The sequence below is a fragment of the Chlamydotis macqueenii genome, chromosome 2, assembly GCF_036417535.1.
Source record: "Chlamydotis macqueenii isolate bChlMac1 chromosome 2, bChlMac1.mat, whole genome shotgun sequence".
Classification (NCBI taxonomy): Eukaryota; Metazoa; Chordata; class Aves; order Otidiformes; family Otididae; genus Chlamydotis; species Chlamydotis macqueenii.
Window position 1 is genome coordinate 293,927 of NC_141557.1, and position 19,594 is coordinate 313,520.

Sequence of the window (19,594 nt, forward strand, 5' to 3'; positions counted from 1 at the left end):
TCGCTATCCCGCTAGAACTGGCTGCTCTGCACGCCAAAGCAGGAAGCGTCTTCTCCGTCAGCGGTTTGTAGCTTTTGGAAGCGCTTTGTCTCCCTGACAATATCAATTTAGGGATATTTTTTAAAACCTTTGTAAGTCAGACTGCCAGAAGTAGGTAAACCATTGCCATTATTCCCCCTTTTCTACACAAAACAAGAGAAGAAAGAAACGTGTACTATTGCTAATGTTCTTTGCTGAAATTATGTTAAATTTTCTGTTTTAATTTCTTATTAAAATAGCTTTCACTGAAATAAGAAAAAAAACCACCTTTGTTTTGGGGCGCTTCATCTGTCATGCCAACTATTAAATACGTTTTAGGCATTCTTGGTCACAGGGGAGCAAGGACTTTCTAACACGCTTGGTTCAGACGGGTGAGGGTCCTCGCTCACACAAAGCTAACATGAACTCTCCATGTTAACGGCTATTCCCACGCTATTCCCATTTATACCCTACAATTACTATGCTTCCAAACTATTCACTTTTGCTTTCAGTTCAACTAATGACGAAATTACCGTTTACTTCAGCAACGGCAACCGAGGCCTAAAATAACCCCACTTTCTGAGCCCCACTTTCTCTGTGGACACGACGCCTTGTTCAGCAAGTCACCTCCCCGTGGGCACGTAAACCAAACCTGCTGTTGCTGACAAGTCTCCGCTTTGTCTTTTTCAATGAGTAAATAAACAAAACCACAGTTATTTGACTTGTTTGAAACTGAGAAACCATACATGCTGTGGGAATTATCAAGACGGCAGAGGAAAACGCCCTTGGTGTAACTAACTCGCTGCGCTGAACAGAGTTAGAAAACTCTTTTGTGGTGGCCGAGCGAGATTCTTAAGGCTGAAGCATTCAACCGTGGAGCCAAGTCACGGGAGGAATGCAAATGGAAAACGCAGAGAGCTGACCACTTAGCAGTCTTGTGCCCCCTTCACATAGGGATCCCCTCAGCCTAGGCACAAACTATCTTAAAGCCAATGGTGTTTCAGATCAATCATACGAGTTCAACGTTACTCCGACACAGAAGAGCAAGTCCTTCAACATCCTGAAGTCATTGGAGAGAGACACCCAGGAGTATGACAGGGAATGTCACATCTTAAATCTAAGTCACGGAGGCATCGGCCGCATCTTCCTCCCGCATTTTTAAGGATGACAGAAGCGGGGAAGCTGTTTGCTTGCAGACAAAGTGAATCCCGGAGAACAGAGAGAAATTAGTCTGCAGCAGCTTTCTGGGGCAATGTACCGTTCAGGCAGAGAAACGGCAAGGCTTGCCTACAGAGCACAAATCAGTGGAAAAGAGAACAAAGAACGTCTCGCCTACGCTGGGACGGGCAGAAGGGCCCTTCCAAAAATAAATGCAAGACAAAGTTGAAGAAAGTGGTCTCTTCTGCTCAAGACCAAGAGAAAAATAACTGAAAACGCTGCATGGATGAGCTTACAACATTAACAACCAAGAGCCCTACTGACAAGCAAGACGCTAACAAAGTTGTTATTTATAATTGCACCTGTAGATCCCCCGTTGAGATAGGGACTTTTACTGTACGACCAGTAACAGCTCCAAGGCTAAAGAGCTAAAGTCAGACTGAGCGGGAGTGGGGACAGGACCGGGAACAGAATAAAGGCGCAGAGAGATGAAACAACTCAGCTGAGGTCCATGAACAGAATCCCGCTGGTGAGGGATCCCTTTTAAACTACATGGAGGGATTTGAGTAATTAAAGCTCGAGCATACAGTAGGAAGATGGTCAAAGCAGAGAGAGAAGAGCTCTGATAGATAAGCTTAGTTTTAAGGTACAGGTCACTAAGAGATCAGCCCCTGCAGCATCATCACTGGATTACTTGGGACCAGACCTGGTGGATCTGAACACAGAGGATCCTGAACTGGGGACCAGCAGCCAGCAGCCTGGTGGAGATCCCAGGTTTTTGTTGCTGAAGATCTTGATACCAAAAAACCGCGTCCAACTACAGCAGCTGCTCCACCATTCATGGAAATGAAGGGGACGCATTAACGTCTCTGAAAGAGGGACACTTCGGAAGACTGCAAATACACTTTGTTGGGCTCTGATGACAGCAGAGAGGTGTGGGGCCTCATGGCACACTGGATTTACGAGGAAGTGGAATACGATTACACAGGACTCTTACAGACAAGGCAATGGTGCATTTGGAATGAGAATCAACCGCGCACGACGATGCCATCAGACTGCAGAGCACCTCACGCCTCACACTCAGCAAGCTACTACAATCCCAGGCGGCAAAAGAGACACCGAAAGTTTGTTAGCAGTAGACTCAATGCTCCTGCTGCAAAGGCAGAGAGTGAAACCAGTGAACGTGGCACTGGAAACTGTTAGACAAAATCTCAAAGCCCTGGAAATTGAGTCCTTGTTGGGTTTCCTTAATCCACTTAATACACGCACGTATGAGGAGAAAGCACATCCCCAAGAAGAAAGCACACCGAGAGGCAGTGAGTATCACAGAGTTTCTGATTATCCTCTACTGGACTAGACAATGCTTAAAGGTCCCTTCCAACCCAAACTATTCTATGATTCTGTGCTGTGATACTCCAGCTGTGCACGAGGAGCCCCACGTGCTCTGTTGTGAGAACAAAGGAGAAACCGCGTTGTCTTATGTGTCGTTCATCCTCAAGGATCACCTACGCTGGGATCCATGCAAAATGAAGCAGTCTGACTTTTCACCTATTTGGGCCGAAGAAGGGATGGATCTGTGCAAGAAACCTTTCTTTATCAATCCCAGTCCTGCAGGATTCCCGCTGCTGAGCTCTGACAAGCTGGAAGTGGGGACAATAAAGCGCTAGGGGTCTGACCGGGTGTTGGATGCTCTTGGGCACCCACTGCTCATGATATCAAGCGTTGCAGACGAAACAGGCAACCCAGAGTGACGGTACCAGTGACCACAGTGGAAAAAATGGTGCCGCTAGCAACAACAGAGTAAGTTACAGGGCGGTAAGGGAGAGACAAAACTAAGAAAAGGGCTGTGAGCCGTGATGGAGAACAGTTCTGTAACAGGATGGAAGGGTTCCCCATGGCACAGATCAGAAAACTGGGAGAGAGCCCAGCTCCTGGGGCCGACTCTGGGTCGCCCTGTGCCGCTTCCCGAAGCCCCTGTCCAGCCGGGGCTCTCCCCGCCGGCCACTCGCCCAAGACCGGAGGGAAGAGATGCCCGGGAGCTCGGCCGGCCGGCCCCGCGCCCCCGCCGGCGGCGCTCCGCGGCGATGCCCGAGCGCGGTGGGCAGCAGCCCGCGCCCCTGCGCTGCACACGGCGGGTGCCTCCTCCGCGGAGCATCCCCGCCCGTCCCGTCCCGCCCCGCCCGGCCGGACAGGCCCAGGCCCCCGCACGGCCCCTTCCCGCGGGCCGGGGCTCCCGCCCCCCGGGGCGGGCACCGCGCCCGGGCTTGGCCGCCGCCCTCCCCTCCCCCGGCCCCGGGGCTCCGCGCCGCTCGGCGTCGACGACGTCGCCGCCCCCCGGGCCCATCGCCTCAGCGCCGCCGGTGCCCCCGCCGCCGCCCGCCCGGCTCCGTCTCGGAGCCATCCTCCCCCTCCTTCCCCCTCCTCGGGCCGCGGCTCCCGCCCCGGGCCTCGACGGCGGGTTCCAAGCCGCGGTCCCGCCACGCATCGCGCGGCCCGATTCCCCCCCCCCCGCGGGGCGGAGCGGCGCCGGTCCCGCTCCCCGACACCGACCTCCTCACAACCAACTCTCTGGCGCCGGTCCGCCGCCGCTCGAACTACAACTCCCAAGAGCCCCCGCGATGCGCTTCCGGAACGCTACCCTCTCTTCCGTCCCTTTGCCCCGGATGTGAAACCTCCCGCTCGCTTCTCCCCTGCCCATTGGCGAGAGGCACGGGAGTGCGAGGCTGCGCCTGTCTCCATGGCAACGGCTGGCGCCAGTGGGCGGTGCGGCCCCGGCCCGTTGGGCCCCTCGGGCCGCGGCCGTTCGTGCAGCCTCAGCGCGGTGCCGGCGGGTGCGCGGCCCCGAGGGGAGAGGCTGGGGCCTGGCTCCGAGCCGGAGGCCGCGTGGTCGGGGCCTGGCCCCTGCTCGGCTTCCCGGAGCTCGAGGCTTGCGGGGGAGACACGAGTGGGGCTGCAGGGCCCGGCCGCCCCGTGTGAGTTTCGCCCTCCCTAGCCAGAAACCGGCTGCGGAGCCACGGCGGGGAGCGGAGCCGCCGCTTGAGGCGCCGGGGCACAGGCCTGGGCCGTGCCGGGGCCGGGTGCGTGGCCCGGGGGTGCGGGGGCTGCCGGCACTGAGGGGCTCGGGAGCCCTACGCCCGGACGGAAGCGCGGGCTCGGTCTCTGGGCGAGCTGTGCGGGCAGCAGGGCAGCACGGAGCTTAAGAGCCCCTCGGCAAGGCTGCGCTGCGCGGTGTTGCCCGATTCAGGGGAAGCCACGTGCACCATTAATACATCAGCGCGGTAAGCAGCCACCCGCCGTAACAGCCCTGTTAATCTTTAACGCGCCCGCTGTCGGTACCTATGGGTAGAGATGTGATCTCTTTTAAATACTCACTTACTGGTCAGAGTCAGAGCAGAGTATCCGCAGCGCGGGTGCCCGCTGTCCTTCCGGAGCGGCTTACACCGACTGAACCCGGGGTGGGCTAGTTCCTCCGTCGCTGCGGCACGAGGCTCATCGCTGCTGCTCGCTGCAGTGATCCTAACGCCGGCAAAGAGAAGCGGCGTTTGTCGCCTGCGTTCCTAAGGCCCTGGTTTGCAATAATCACCTAATCGAACGCCTGCGTGCAGATCCAGACACTGCCCAAGGACACCAAGCGGCACGCAGTAAAAGAGCGTGGCGGTCTGGCGGCGTTTCCTCCCGTCCCGCTGCCTTTGGAAGCCAGGGCAGCAGGAGCGCACGAGGACTAGTTACAGCCAGCATCTTGACAGCCACGAGCCACAGCGCGTCTGTGCTGTCGATAAAAGGCTGAAACTGCCTGGCTGCAATGGTGAGCTTCGTTAATGGTTAGCAGCAGATGTGCCACGAGGGTGGCTTAATTTACGAGGGAAAAACAGCTGGAGTCTGGGTGTGCCGGTTTGCCGTCGTGTTACTGATGCTCTGGCAACGTGAACTTATGCAGCAAGGCAAACGTGCGAAAAGGTATGCTTAAAATTACAGAAAATGTTGAAGCGTGGTAATTTAACACTAAACGTGGTTTTGATCCAGGTTTTAGCAATTACTACCTAACAGCTTATTTGCGTGGGAGTTCTTCACTTGCTTTTCTGGCCTTTTCCATTCACTGTGATTTTTCATGTCATCAACGTATTTCTAAAATAAACCTTTCAGATTGCTAATCCAAAGAAAAGCTTTGTTTGGGTGAGACTGAAATGACATCTGAAAACATTGCTACTACTTAAAAGCTCTCTTCACAGAGAAGCGTTGGGACTCCTGGGATGATTTCAGCTTACTGAATTCCCCAATTCGTTACTGTGGTCCGCAGGCCACAGCTGTCGTCACGTCAGCTCTACAAAGGACACGAGCCAAAACGTGATGGAAAGGAAGCCACTCAGGGTATGAGTGCGTCAAACGGGAATTTCCCTAAAACGTGTCTGCTCGCAGAACCAGAAGTCCAGGCAAGGCAGACTGAAAAGCGCAGGTGGGACGGGAGGAAGGGGCACAGAATCTAGAAAACGCGCATCTGTAGCAGATGCTTCGCAACCTCCAGCTACTGCACCTTTATTCAGAAGATGGAGCCGAAGTCCAGTCACTCCTGTAGCCTCTGAGGCCGAAAGGTTAATGGGCAATCTTCATCCTCCCGCAGTGGCTGCAGATAAGAACAGGGACAATAAAAGAAAGTGTTAAGATAAGGGCAGTAACTTATGTCATTATTACCGGCTTAGCCTAAAAACCCTGCATAATCATTCCAAAGTCCTCTGTTGAGTACCAAGTGAAACAATTCCTGTCTGGGGGCTTAGGACGGAAAATTGCTGTCATACGCTGACTTTGTACAGAACAAACGAGCCATCTACAGCGTGGTCATTTAATTGTAGTTCTCTGCTTGCTTCCCGCTGATTACAATATTTTACTCGTATTACTTTGTAGTCTCTTTTCCAAGTAACCCAAGAGATGCTGTGAATGTTAATTTTAGACAAGATCTAAATACAGTTTGTCACACCTTGTAACTGTAAAATGAAGGTAAAACCACGGTAACCCGCCTAGCGGATGACGAGAAGGCTGTGGATGGCATCTACCTGGACTTTAGCAAAGCCTTCGATACCATCTCACAGCGTTCTCCTAGAGAAGCTGGCGGCTCGTGGCTTAGCCAGGTGCACCCTGCGATGGGTTAAAAACTGGCTGGGTGGCCCAGCGCAGAGAGCTGTGGTGAACGGAGTTAAATCCAGTTGGCGGCTAGTCACAAGCCTGTATGAGGTTCAACAAGGCCAAGTGCTGGGTCATACCAACCCCACACAACGCAACGGGCTAGGGGAAGAGCGGCTGGAAAGCTGCCTGGCGGAAAGGGACCTGGGGGTGCTGGCTGAACGCGAGCCAGCAGTGTGCCCAGGTGGCCACGAGGGCCACCAGCATCCTGGCTTGTGTCAGGAACAGCGTGGCCAGCAGGAGCAGGGAAGCGATCGTCCCCCTGCACGGGGCACTGGTGAGGCCGCACCCACAATGCTGGGGTCAGTTTTGGGCCCCTCAGTACAGGAAGGCTGTTGAGTTGGTGGAGCGCGTCCAGAGAAGAGCACTGAAGCCGGTGAGGGGTCTGGAGCACCAGTGCTGTGCGCACCGGCTGGGGGAGCTGGGGTTGTCCAGCTGGAGAAGAGGAGGCTGAGCGGAGACCTCATCGCTCTCCAACTGCCTGAAAGGAGGGTGCAGGGAGGTGGGCGTTGGTCTCTTCTCCCAAGTAACAAGTGATAGGACGAGAGGAAGTGGCCTCAGGTTGTGACAGGGGAGGTTTAGGTTGGATATCAAGAAAAAATGATTCACTGACAGAGCGGTCAGGCACTGGAACAGGCTGCCAGGGCAGTGGTGCAGTCACCATCCCCGGAGGTGTTCAAAGAACGCGTAGATGAGGCACTGCAGGACATGGTTCAGTGGACATGGTGGTGTTAGGGTGATGCTTGGACTTGATCTTGGAGGTCGTTTCCAACCTTAATGATTCTATGATTTTTTGTTGTTGTTGTTGTTCCCAAGCTTTGTTTATCTAATAATCTATTTCTGTTCTGAAAAACAAAACAACTAAAAAACCTTAAAAATACCATGTCCAGCAGAACTAAGGGAAAACAGCCTCCTGTCCATTTGCTGCACAACCACTGCAGCTCCTCTCTGGATGCCTGCCGCGTCTGCCACCCGGCACACCTTGTCACTTCACCAAACAGCTCATGGTTCTTCACTCTAGTATCTTTAGGTCTTCCTTTAAATACCTAAAAATTCATGTATTTTCCCCAGCCTTATCCCCTCAACCGCCCCTCCTCCAGTAACCTGTCTTCTGCCCACGTCCCTTCACCGTGAGCTGTACCACAGACAGCAAGCAGTGCCAAACCCACAAACATCACTGTGACCACTGGGCCCAGACGGCTTGAGCCTACACCACCGCACACGGCAGGGGGGTTGATTTACTCCTCATTTCCACCGGACAACTCATATCTCTGCATTTTTAAATGCCTCTGTCGAGTTTATTTGAAACTGGTTAGCAAGTTTAAAAGTTATCAGAAAAGGTGCCAAGGGGTCAGCAGCGTCTGAGGGATGGTGTTGCTTTAGGAAAAAAAAAATGACATCCCCATTGCACATCCTGAAATGAGAACAGAGATACATCCCGTTGATATGTGTGTTTCCCAAATGAAATTCCTAACAAATAATGAAAACACTGTATTAAAAAAACCCACACACATACAAAAAGATTCTGGTTTTTGAGACTGAAAACTGTTCATTTTTTTTTCAGAGCTGTTCTGTTCAGTTTTCAGTGAGTGCAAGCAATGAAGTACTGTTGTAATTCTGCTAGAACATCCTTTTTAATTTGATTTTCATTTACTGTCTTCTCTTACAACCCAGACATTGTAGGTCTCATTCAAGGAATTAAATGAGTAGCTGATACTCTTCTGCACGTGGTTGTGCTTGGCTATTTTTTTTTTCTCCTTACAGTCCTAAAGACAAAAGACCTAATGCTGTGTTAATGTAATTTTATAGAAGCTGACTGTCAGAAGAGCTCAGACCGATTGCTGCTCTTTCTGTCACAATACCTGCAGGGTATTGAAAAATATGGTAGCACAGAGGGAAGTGCTTCCATTTTAGTTCAAGCTTTCGTAGGCTTTTTCTGTATTAGAAGATTAACACAGTTTTTGGAAGGGCTGTGAAGATTAACTTGAAAAGTTACTGTGAGTATTTGCTTGGATGATCAATTGTCATTAACGCAATTGTTGAGCTCATCATTGTTACTAGAAAGTTAGGAATCTTTCTTTTTTTTTTTCCCCATAGGATGTACCAACAGTGATGTGGCATCTTAAAGGCAAAGTGCTGTAGCGTAGTAGAAGTCAAAGACAAAATTGTTGAATTTAGCTTCGGGATGACTTACAGAAGCCAACGAACGTAGGCTAACAAGCAATGCAGAAGAAAAATTCTACTTCTGAGGTGGAATTTGATTAACAAATCACTGAAGTTGTTAAAAACAACAACAGAAAGTATTTTAAAGACACTAGAGGCAGCAAGCCGGTTTGTTTTTTTTTTTAAATCACAAACGCAAAAAAAAGATGAAAATCCATCTGGCCTTGTACACGAGTTGTAATCAACGGAACAACTAAGAAAGATCATTTCCTGATCCCTTCGGTTGTGAAGGAGGATGTTAAAATTCCCTGCTGTACCTTTTAAAGCTGCTGGTAATCTGGATAACCTATTAAATGTCAGAAAAGTGGACGCTGCAGCAAACTGATAGATTGCTTTTTAAATTAAGTCCAAGAATTGTGAAAGAAATTGTGCAGTCAAGCAGCTAAAAAAATATAACAAACGCCTCTAATGGAAGTTGTTAGACTGGATTGTCAGCAGATAATCCATCCAAATTAAATTTTTTAATACGAAACTGCATGCTTCCATTTCTATCTCCTTATGGCTCTCATGATGAGACGTGATAGGATATGGCTGATTCTGGGATAGTAAAAAAGTTTCACGGGCTAAGTTCTGCGCTGGTCAAGAAAAAAAAAAGTATGGATTTCCCTCCAGGTCCCAATATGAAACAGTTATAAAACACCCAGCGGTATCTCGCTGTATGAAATAACTTTATAATCTGCTCCCAATTAAACATTAGTATTAGAAATAGAAAACTCTTATTTCCTTGGAAGTGGACTGGCTCATTAAGGATCTTGAAAAAAACCATCCTCTTTACTTTCTTAAATGCTCTTTTTCATCTTCTTTTTCCATTTTTTTTTTGCCTTGTCTCAGGAACCTTTTTGTGGTCTAATATTAGTTATAAAGGACAGAATTTTCTTCTGCCTTACATTGGCCTGAAAACATGACCAGCAACGACACTACCCCTCCAGCCGCAGCTGTACTGTACAGTAAACCTTCAGGAAAAGGTTTTGCATGCGTAAATGAGACAACTGCAAATATTAAATTCTTAAATGTTGCTTTTGGCTTTTTGCGTTGGCAAAAATATTTAATCAGCTATTAAGGAACATTTTTAGAAACCATGTTCTCAATCTGCTACATCAAGTTATCAAGCTGACGCAAACCTGTAATCACACACGAGAGGGTACAACAGCTAATTCTGTGACCTTTTTCAATATAACTTCAAATAAAAGCATTACTGTCCCTTGCTGAAATACCATAAAACATCCCACCTGCGGATGAGCACGTGTGGAAGCATTACTCCTTCGGTCTTAACGTTTCTTCTGGTGGTCTGTGTGCTTTGGGAGCGCTCTGCAACTTCTCTGTGTGGTTTTCAGGTGTTATTCTCTATATAACAGATTCCTCTCCCAGTACTCTCATGCTAACCTTGCTTAACTGGTATTCTGCCTCGCGGTGTTATTCTACAGAAGGATTAATTCGGGAAGATGTTGGCTAGGAGAGACTACAGAGGGTAGCCTGTGCTGTACTCCTGAGCCACTGGCTTTGGTCGCGGCTGCTGTCTTGATTTCCCATGCAGCCCCTGCCAACGGAGGCTGTCCCTGACTCGATCCGAGATCCGCTGATGTGAAGGGTTATAGCCTCAGCTTTTTTTTTTCTGCAGTGAGTTGTGTTTTTCCTGGTTTGCCCAGTATTCTGAATTACCGATACCAAGAGTTCTGCTCTGGAGAGACGCTGGTTTGCAGCCACCTGCCCTGCAGGCCTGGTTCCTCCCTACCGCAGCCCTGGCTGAGCTGCGGGCGTGGTGCCTCCTTCCCTCATGCCCAGACAAGATGAAAAGCCCTCGGGGCCTTGGCTGAACGTTGGTTTGTAATTACCTGGGCTGGATTAATCACTGGCTGAGATGCTTCTATAATTGAGTTAGCATATAAAATGGATGGAGGGCGGAGGATGGCCCCCGCTGTGGAAATGCGCTTTGTAATTTATGTTTTCTTTGTTTCGCTCTGCCCGGGGCTGCGCCCTGCCGGTGTGGAGAGAGAGAGCGCCGGGCCAGGCCCGACCCGTTCAGCGCTCAACGGACGGAACCGGTACAGCGACCGGTACAGGACAAAATGGCCGCCAACCCCGCCAAAGGCCGCCTCCCTCCCATTCAAGGGGGCGGGCTGACAGTTATGATTGGCTAGCCAGCCTGCCCTTCTCATCGCTCCTCCCCCTCCCAGCACGTGCGAGCACTATTTACCCGTTCTGGTTGGTTCCGCGGCGAGCGCGTGCTGCAGCAGCCAATAGGTGATCGGTGCCGGGGAGGAGAGGGATGCCGGGGCCGGTGTGCGCCTGCGCAGTGCTCAGGCGCGGCACTTCCCCGCCCTCCGGCGCCCATGGCGGCGGTTCGCGCCGCTCGCAGCCCGCGCTGCGCAGCCGGGCCCGGCGCCTCCGCCGCCGCCTGCGGGCCCTTCAGGCCGGGCAGGTGGAGCGGCACGTCCGGCACCGGCTGACCGGGCGGGCGGGCCCCGCCGGCGGCCTGCGGGCCACGCAGGGGCGACTGCGACTCCGACGCCACCGGTAGCAGCAGCGGCTCCGGCGAGGGGAGCGGGGCAGCGGCGCCCGGCCGCGGCCTCCGCGCAGTGAGTACGGGGGGGCCGGGCCTCGCCCGGGGAAGGGCCTCCGGGATCTGCCCTGCGCCGTTTGTAGAGCTGCCTGCGGAGCCTGGCCGCTCAAACCTGCGTTTGCGGGTTACTTAAGTCTAAAGCATCGGTTTAGTCGTGTTTCTTTGGAATATCGGCATTTTTTTGTGGTAAAAGAGCGAGAAAACTTTTTTTTTTCTGTGATCCTTGTTTATCGTCTGGTGGCTTCCCCTGACCTTCAGGCCTAAAGCTCGAAAGCGACCCCCGTGCTGCTGGGAAGGGCTGGCTCTGGAGCCAAGCGTACTGTCTGACAGGTGGAGTTCATCACCGCTGCGCACTGCACCAGCCACACCCAGAGCAGCGACGGCAGTTTCTTCCAAAACTGGGTGCTGGGTGGATTTCCACAAAGCTAGCGTGCCTTTTTGACAGATTGTAGTACAGTTCACACAAACCAGACAGAATTGGTACCTCCCCGCGTAACACCTGTAACACAGTGGTTGCTTAGTAATTTACAAATGATTTGATAATTGTTTTCACGTGCTGTGCGTGCTCGAGGGTTAGGCTCTAGTGCGTGCTCAAGGGTTAGGCTCTAGTGCGTGCTCGAGGGTTAGGCTTTACTTGGGCTGGGGTCCTCAGCTCAAGGGGTGTGACTTTTAGTATTATCATGAGGATTATTAGATGATTAGATGTCCCGAGCTTATCGCTCCTGTTGACTTAATTCTGATTCTTAACAATGCTAGAGGTAAACTTTTACCCATTTCATTGGCGTTTCCTGACATAGTTTTGAAATTTGCCTTTTTCAGGTTTGATTCATTTGTTCTACCATCCTGCTGGATTGCGGCCACCAAGGAGCATGCGAATCCCAATCGGTTTGCAGGAGCTTAGCAACTTCCTGTACGATTTTAGCAATGAAGTGGGGCCCATTGTCGAAGGCTAATCTCTCAGGAATACCCAATCTAGGAATTATTTGTTTCAGTAGTATCTGGACTACTTGTCTGGCTTTGTTGGTTTGACAGAGGAAAGCCTCTGGCCATCCAGAGAAGGTATCTGCCAATACCAGTAAATATTTAAATTGGTTACATCTAGGTAAGTCACAGAAATCTCTTTGCCACTATTCTCCTGGAATCTGTCCCCTCTTAACTAGTCCCAGAGGAGGTACTTTTTGTATTTTTGGGTTGTTTTAGTGGCATGTTGTGCACTGTTTCACAATGATGTTTGCTAGTCTTTGCATTCTTGGCCCTGTGGCGTATCGTCTGATATTTGTTACTACTGCACCCGCCCCATGTGGGGTTCTTGATGAGTTTTCTTTATTAATTGTCATTAGTGGGGCTGTAACTATTATTTGTCCAGTATCAGTAGTCCACCACCCATCATTAGTCTTGGTACAATTTAAAAGTTTTGCCAACTGATCGTCCTTTTCCAAATATGTTGGTGGCTCACGTGAAATTCTTCCGGTTGGGATTAAAGCCCCCGCTACGGAATCTGTCAGTGCTAACCTTTTTGCTGTCTCAGCAGCTTTTTGATTTCTGCTAATAGTATTGATTGGCCCTTTCTGGTGGGCTTTCCAGTGCATTACAGGCACTTCCATTGGTTTGAGAATGGCCTGTAATAGATTTTTAAATTGCCTTTCCATGTTTAATTGGGGTTCCTTGAGAGGATAACAGTCCCCTTTCTTTCCATGTGGCCTTTTTCAATGATCAATAACACCATCTCTGAGACATGCTGGCTGTCCTTTACGTGCTTCATCAAGTTGTTCAGAGAAGTAAAGTAAGCTACAGGTCTTCTCCTGTCTCCCGGTGTCTGGGTCAAATCTCCCAGGGCTACATGCTGTCTCTCGTGGACATATAAATAAAAGGTTTGTTTAAATTTGGCAGCCCCAGTGCTGGAGCTTGCATCAATTCAGTCTTTATAGTATCAAAGCTTTTCCGGCATTTGGGGGTCCATTCGAGTATCTCCTCAGGACTTTTGACAGCAGCGTGCAATGGCTTAGCAAGTAGGCTGGGATTTGGTATCCGAAGGCGACACCATCAGGCCATTCCTGGAAATTCCCTCAATTCCTCCTTTGATCCAGGAGGAGCTCCAATTCGAGTTTTCTTTTGCCTTGTGAAATCTCAAAACCCAAGTACTCCGCAGTTGTTAGTGCAATTTGGGCTTTCTTTTGTCATACTCTGTATGTGGAAAGTCCCAAGGAATTCAACAGATCAATAGTAGCCCTTTTGCACTCCCGTTCTGAAACGGTTCCTACCAATATATCACCTCCAGACTGTAGTGAGGTAGCGGGAGGGTGCCTACCTTGCCAGTCTTCTCATTCCTTAGCCAGTACGTCACCGAGCAGGGTAGGGCTGGTTTTAAATCCTTGGGCTAGTACGGTCCAGCAGAGTTGAACTTTTCTTCCTGTAGTTGGACTTTGCCATTGGAATGCGAGCAACCTCTGACTTTCCTTTTCCCGAGGTATACAGAAGAAATCAAATCCAGGCTGGGCGGAGAATGGATGGGGAGCAGCCCTGAGGAGAGGGACTTGGGGGTGCTGGTGGGTGAGAAGCTCAACGTGAGCCGGCAACGTGCGCGCACAGCCCAGAAACCAACAGCACCCTGGGCTGCATCCCCCGCAGCGTGGGCAGGGGGCGAGGGAGGGGATTCTGCCCCTCTGCCCCGCTCTGGTGAGACCCCCCTGCAGCGCTGCGTCCAGCTCTGGAGCCCCCAGCACCAGAAGGCCGTGGAGCTGTTGGAGAGGGTCCAGAGGAGGCCACGCAGATGCTGAGAGGGCTGGAGCAGCTCTGCTGTGAGGCCGGGCTGGGAGAGCTGGGGCTGTTCAGCCTGGAGAAGAGGAGGCTCCGGGGAGAGCTGAGAGCGGCTCCCGGTGCCCAAAGGGGGCTGCACGGAAGGTGGGGAGAGACTCTTCAGCAGGGCCTGCTGGGACAGGACGGGGGGTGGTGGTTGGACTGGATGGGCTTTAACAGTCCCTTCCCACCCAAACCAGTCTGTGATTCTAATATACCTAAAATAATGGCAGAAGCATGTGAAGTCTCTCTTCTAGCTGGTAAGAACCGTTGTAATCTTTGATCTTGACCTCTCTACCACAAGCCAATACTCAAATAGATCTTCAGTCTGTGGATCAGTAAGGAGCAGGTTCAAACCTGTCAAGAACTTGTGGTAGACAGTGATTTAAAGTGAGGACGGGGAAATTGAGGTGTTTCTGAAGTACCGGAGTTCGTATGTAACCTGAGGCTTATGCAGATCCTTCCACTTCATCTTGAAACCAGTATTTTTAATTCATTAGATCCGGTGAGCTTGAGTCGTTATCAGAAAGAATAGAGAAAGCTTCCTGGAAAACTGCAAGCAAGATAAATGTCTCCTGAAATAACAAGTCTGTTGTCTAGGCTCAAAAAGTCAATTGTGATTACTGCATTGTTGTAAGCAGCCTTGTTCATCAAAATATCTGCAGATGAGGCAGTAGCTTCTTTCAGACATTGTTTTAGCGTCTTGTCTTTATCCAAAAGGTTACTTTCTGCAGATGTTTTCACACCTTGGTAGTGGCAGCAGATACATCATCTGAGAAATAAACTATCGGTGAGAACATAGTCTTTCTCTCTTCAGAGTTAGTGAAAAATGACTGGAGGAGAACTGCCAATAAGAGTCCCTGCAGATAAGAGGTTTGGGAAGGGAGAAGGGAAGAACTTCTCCCTCTGTGCATTGCCAGAGAAACCGCTGGAGCCAGCTCTGAGCGTGGTGACCGGTTCTGCCTGGTTAGGGCAATGTCAGTGTGGTGTGGTCTGTACGAGATTTTCCTAAGTTTGCTTAAGATAGAAGGTGATTTTATGCCCTTTCTGTGCACGTGTGTGGGTGATCTCTGTTGTTCAGCTGGAACCCCGAGTGGGTGCCTTCAGGGAGCACTGTCCACGGCCAGAAAGGGTGCTGGCTTTGTCAGAGCTTTGGCCTGGCTGCGGTGAGCACGTGTCGGTTCTTGCTGCTGAGATCCACCGATGGTGTCTGACAAACGTTCTGCTGTGAGCAGCCACAATGTCCCATGTTCTTCCAGTCACAAACTCCATTAATGTATATGCGTTAAATGGGGAAACTCACTACCTTGATTTAAAAGTATGAGATAACCGAGCCACTTCATTTACGGCTTGTCTGCATTTTCTGTTTTCTTCTTGTGCAATACCATGGAAATGTACTGCCTCTTAGTCCACTGAAAAACTGATTCTCCTGCGTTCTACTAAATAGCACTTCTGTACCGTGTCGCTTACCTTGTATGTCGGTTTAATTTCAATACCTATGTGTTTGCTACTCTTTCCTAGGGAGAGAAAGAAAAAAATGTTTGACAGTTATCCAAGCTTGAATTGACTTGATGCTAAAGTACAGCAATTATTGTCGAGGCTGTGGAAAACTGTGATATGTTGCAGATACTAATGTGCTTGCTTGTGACACTTGCATAATGGTAATAATAAATGCAATATAAATTTAGCTAATTATCCAGGTTGTCTTGAATTTTTTCAGAACGCTTGGTATCTGATCTAATTCAGGACTTTCCCCAAGAGCAATTTGGTGCTAACAATTTGCTATTGTTACAGGTAGACTCCTTCTTCTGGTACAAGCATTTTCTTAATTTTCTGTTCAACTAAAATCTGAAGAGCACTGGCAGTGCAGAAACTTGGGTTTTAAAACTCTTAATTGCCTGATCCTGTTTTTGGGGGGTATTCTGGGGACTTGCCTATGTTGTCTCACAAGCGCAAAGTCGGGCACTAGGTGGATTTCCACAAAGCTGGCGCCCCACACAAAGGCATTGCAACGTATTTATCTTGTTACATGATTAGTAAAAACTCACCTAAACTTGTGCTCATTGGTTAGTAATTACCATTCCACCTGGTTTTGGTCAGTTTATTTAAATTAGCCTCGCTGTGTAAATTGGCACACGTGCTCCTTATGGGGCGTGGGGGCAGGTTTTCTCAGTCTTGACTTGATTTGGTGGTCGCGATCTCCCCCTGCCGCCTTTACCTTTCGCGCAGTTACCCCAGATTCTTGCTGACTTCGTGCTCCTTGGACAACAATCCAGGTTTCTACGCCTTCTGGGGCAGGATGTTCCCTTTTTATCAGTCTCAGTTCTTCAAGGGTAGAGTCGTTAGCGGGGTTTGCGTTGTTTATACAAAGTAACTTGGCTCGCTCAAGCCAGAGTCTGTTTCACAAGATATCCATTGTCTTTACGTGATGAAAAACTTCATAAAAACCGCTGTATATCACCCAGGTTTGAGAGATGCAGTAAGGTGCATCTGAATAATTCATTTGTGTACTGAATTTGTTGCAGTTAACTCTTCTGGTTAACTGCAGCTGGGAAAGATTAACCCATATCTGAAAAATAGGAATGGAAAATACAAGTAAAGCTAGTATTCCACACTCTTTAGGAAGGAAAACTAAGACTATGAGCCAAGCAGGCAACCTGGTACGAGTTGCACATTTGCCTCCCGTGTTCTTCCATGTTAAAGTGTCGTCAGCTGGCACGTAAAGGGTGAGACGCTTTGCCCAGCCCTCAATAATCAAGACTTGCATGGACATAGACTATTGCAGTTGATTATGACAGGATTTTATATTGCGCTATATACTGATGCATTTCTGAATTGTTAGGCTAAAGCAGCAATTCCGAGGAAGCTTTCCATTTGCCTTTCCTCTTTCTGTGGCTCTGTGTTGACGCGGAAGAAACGGACACTGCTGACGACCAATATGATCAAGCAAATGCCAATTTATTGTTGATACATCCCGGTTAATATAGCCCTTCTAATTCCGTATCATGCGCAAGCTCTCTACTAATTGGTTAACTATATCATGCACGCGCTCCTAGCTAAAGTATGATTCGTTAAGTCTCTATGTTCACGCGCACGGCTTTCTCCACCTGCACCCTGTATCACGTTCAGCCCCCAGTCACGTATGCCAGCTGTTTTCCTTCTTCTCAAGGTTGCTTCGTTTACTTTCTCACAGGAAGCTTCATTACTTTCTCACAGACGGCCTCATTATTTTCTCGCAGGTGGCTTCAGTATTTTTCTTACAGGCAGCTTCAGTACTTTCTCACAAACGGCCTTATCGATGTCCCTGAGGCCTGCTACTCAAAAACACAACAATTCCATTCGGTCTGGATTGTTCACTAAGTGCCCCTGGCTCTCCAGGTATCCAACAAATCCCCCTTTTTGTTTTTGAACAATCCAGACCCCAGTTATCATACGTTCCATAACTTTCACAAAGCATTTTAAAATACACCCCAATACCATTAGTGCCAACAGCAAAGCCACTAATATTACCAGCCCATGTACTATCAAATCTTTTAGCCAACCTGTGACTCCCAATGATTTTAGCCAGTCCGAAAGTCCATTTTCCACCTGTATTGCATGCATGTTCCGGCGTAACTCTGCCAACTGATAGTGTATTGATTTAGAGTGATCAGAAATATTCATGCAACACATACCTTCAAAATCTTCACATCCATGTCCATGCGCTAATAACAAAAAATCAACGGCTGCCCGATTCTGCAAAATAGCATGACGCATACTATCCATGTCTTCTAACAATCCCGATAACATGCTAGAGGTTAAATTCATTTGCTTTTGTGCCCAACAAGCTAATCTATTTAAGCTAGCTAAAGCTTTTGCAGATGCCGCCCAAGGAACAAATATAGATAATGCTATACGCTCAGCTGTACCCATTAGGGTTAAATTGCCGTCACAGTTGGGAGCTAATACTTTTAGTGATCTCCTTGCTCGAGTACGATTTCGCAATACTTTCATAGATGGAGCAAACATTATCAATTTTCCAAAATAACATGGTCCTCCTATAGCCCCTTTTGGCACTCCTGACCAGGCCCGATCCCCACAAATTAAGAAGTATCCCGGGGGTATGGCCTTGGCCGTGTCATTCACCCAAAGAGGCATCTTTGAACCTTTGATTTCTGCTCCCACTGCTCCATTACAATAATCTCCTGAGCTGTTTTGATAAGTATACACAGGTTTTCCTTGGGCGTCAGTCATTTTACTAGTTACATCAGTCCATTGGTTCCTGTTCCATGCTGTACTTACCCCCTTTTCTGTAAAAAGGGGACCTCCCAGCATAAAACAAGACCCTGAACCATTTAAGGATCCCATTAGATCTAATTCTTGTGGATCCCAAGGCAAACTGTGATTTAAATGCCTAATCACCAATGCTGCAGCTATTCCAATTTGATTGCTATTCCCAGAACAACACACCGGTTTCTGTCCAGGGCGGAGGCTGGCACACTCCATCTTTGCGTGGCATGTTTGATTCACCACAGTCTCATTCAAAACAGTGTGATTATTGACCCATCCTTTCCAGTCATCCGGATTCCAATAGGGAGTACCAATCAGACACGTACGAAAAGGATCAGCAGGAGTAGCCATTGACACACAAAACGATGATTGGTTTGTAATGTTGGCAAATGTCAGCCACATGTTTGGTCTGGGGTCAATACGATGTAAGTCTACAGTCTCACCAACACACCCAGTTACCAGCATCAGGAGGATGATGATGATGCATCCTGCTGTCCCAGGTCTTCCTTCCAAGGTTTCACCCATCGACTTGGAACCCATCGTGGTCCTTCGTCTGTCAAAACACAAACATAACCTCGACCGGTCATTTTCACTTCTGCCGGACCTCTCCATTCCCCAGTTTTTAAATCCCGGTATTGCACCTTCACCGAATCACTTTTCTGCAGTCCAGATTGCAATGACATATGATGAATTACAATTGGAGGAGATTCACGGTCTCCTGTTAATCTCAGATAATTTAGCACATAAAGCGCTTTTGCAAGCCTTTCAGAGGGTGCCGGCTCTCCCCCTTTTTGTTTTTGCAAAAGCGATTTTAAGGTGGCATGTGCACGCTCTACAATGGCTTGGCCTGTAGGGGAGTGAGGAATACCTGTTATTCTGCGAATACCCCATAGTTGGCAAAAGCGTACAAACGTTTGCGAAACATATGCAGGGCCATTGTCAGTTTTGATTTCTTGAGGAGCTCCTAGTGCGGCAATGGCAGCATGCATATGCTTCAGAACATGTTTGGCTGTTTCCCCTGTTTGAGCAGTGGCCCATATTGCATGCGAGTAAGTGTCAATACTGACATGCACATACTTCTGACGTCCGAATTCTGCAATATGAGTAACATCCATTTGCCATAATTGCAAGGCACCTAAACCTCGAGGGTTGACCCCAAGGCCTAGACCAACTCCTGATTTTTGACAAGCAGGGCAGGACTGCACTATTCCTCGAGCATCTGAGAATTTTAAATCAAATTGTTTCGCTAGCACTTTAGCAGATTGATGTAAGAAATTATGAGATAAACGAGCCTGCTCAAACAGGTTAACCGTTTGATTTTTCCATGCAGCAGCGACTAGCTTGTCTACTATGTTGTTTCCTATAGACAAGCCTTGGTTAAACTGATGACTGCGA

General features: G+C 49.1%; 2 protein-coding genes across 3 annotated transcripts in view; both read right to left on the reverse strand.

Moving 5' to 3' along the window:
- Window positions 1-3,775, reverse strand: part of DHX30 (DExH-box helicase 30) — a 35,284-nt gene extending 31,509 nt beyond the window's left edge. Inside the window, exon 1 of one of the 2 annotated variants that reach the window (XM_086741623.1) lies at window positions 3,727-3,775. The gene's annotated coding sequence lies outside the window, so the exon portion shown is untranslated. Of the gene's footprint in view, window positions 1-306; window positions 325-3,726 lie in introns of those variants that run through there. The other variant, XM_086741621.1, reaches the window with a different exon arrangement.
- Window positions 3,776-17,248: 13,473 nt separating this feature from the next.
- Window positions 17,249-18,067, reverse strand: LOC147601550 (syncytin-A-like). The gene has a single exon (XM_086741670.1). The coding sequence runs from the start codon at window positions 18,065-18,067 to the stop codon at window positions 17,249-17,251; it is 819 nt and encodes a 272-aa protein (XP_086597796.1).
- Window positions 18,068-19,594: the final 1,527 nt, after the last annotated feature.

What these genes read in the sequence shown, in the direction of transcription:
- LOC147601550 (XM_086741670.1), bottom strand. Translation starts at nt 18,067, where the DNA reads ATGCCTCTTTGGGTGAATGACACGGCCAAGGCCATACCCCCGGGATAC.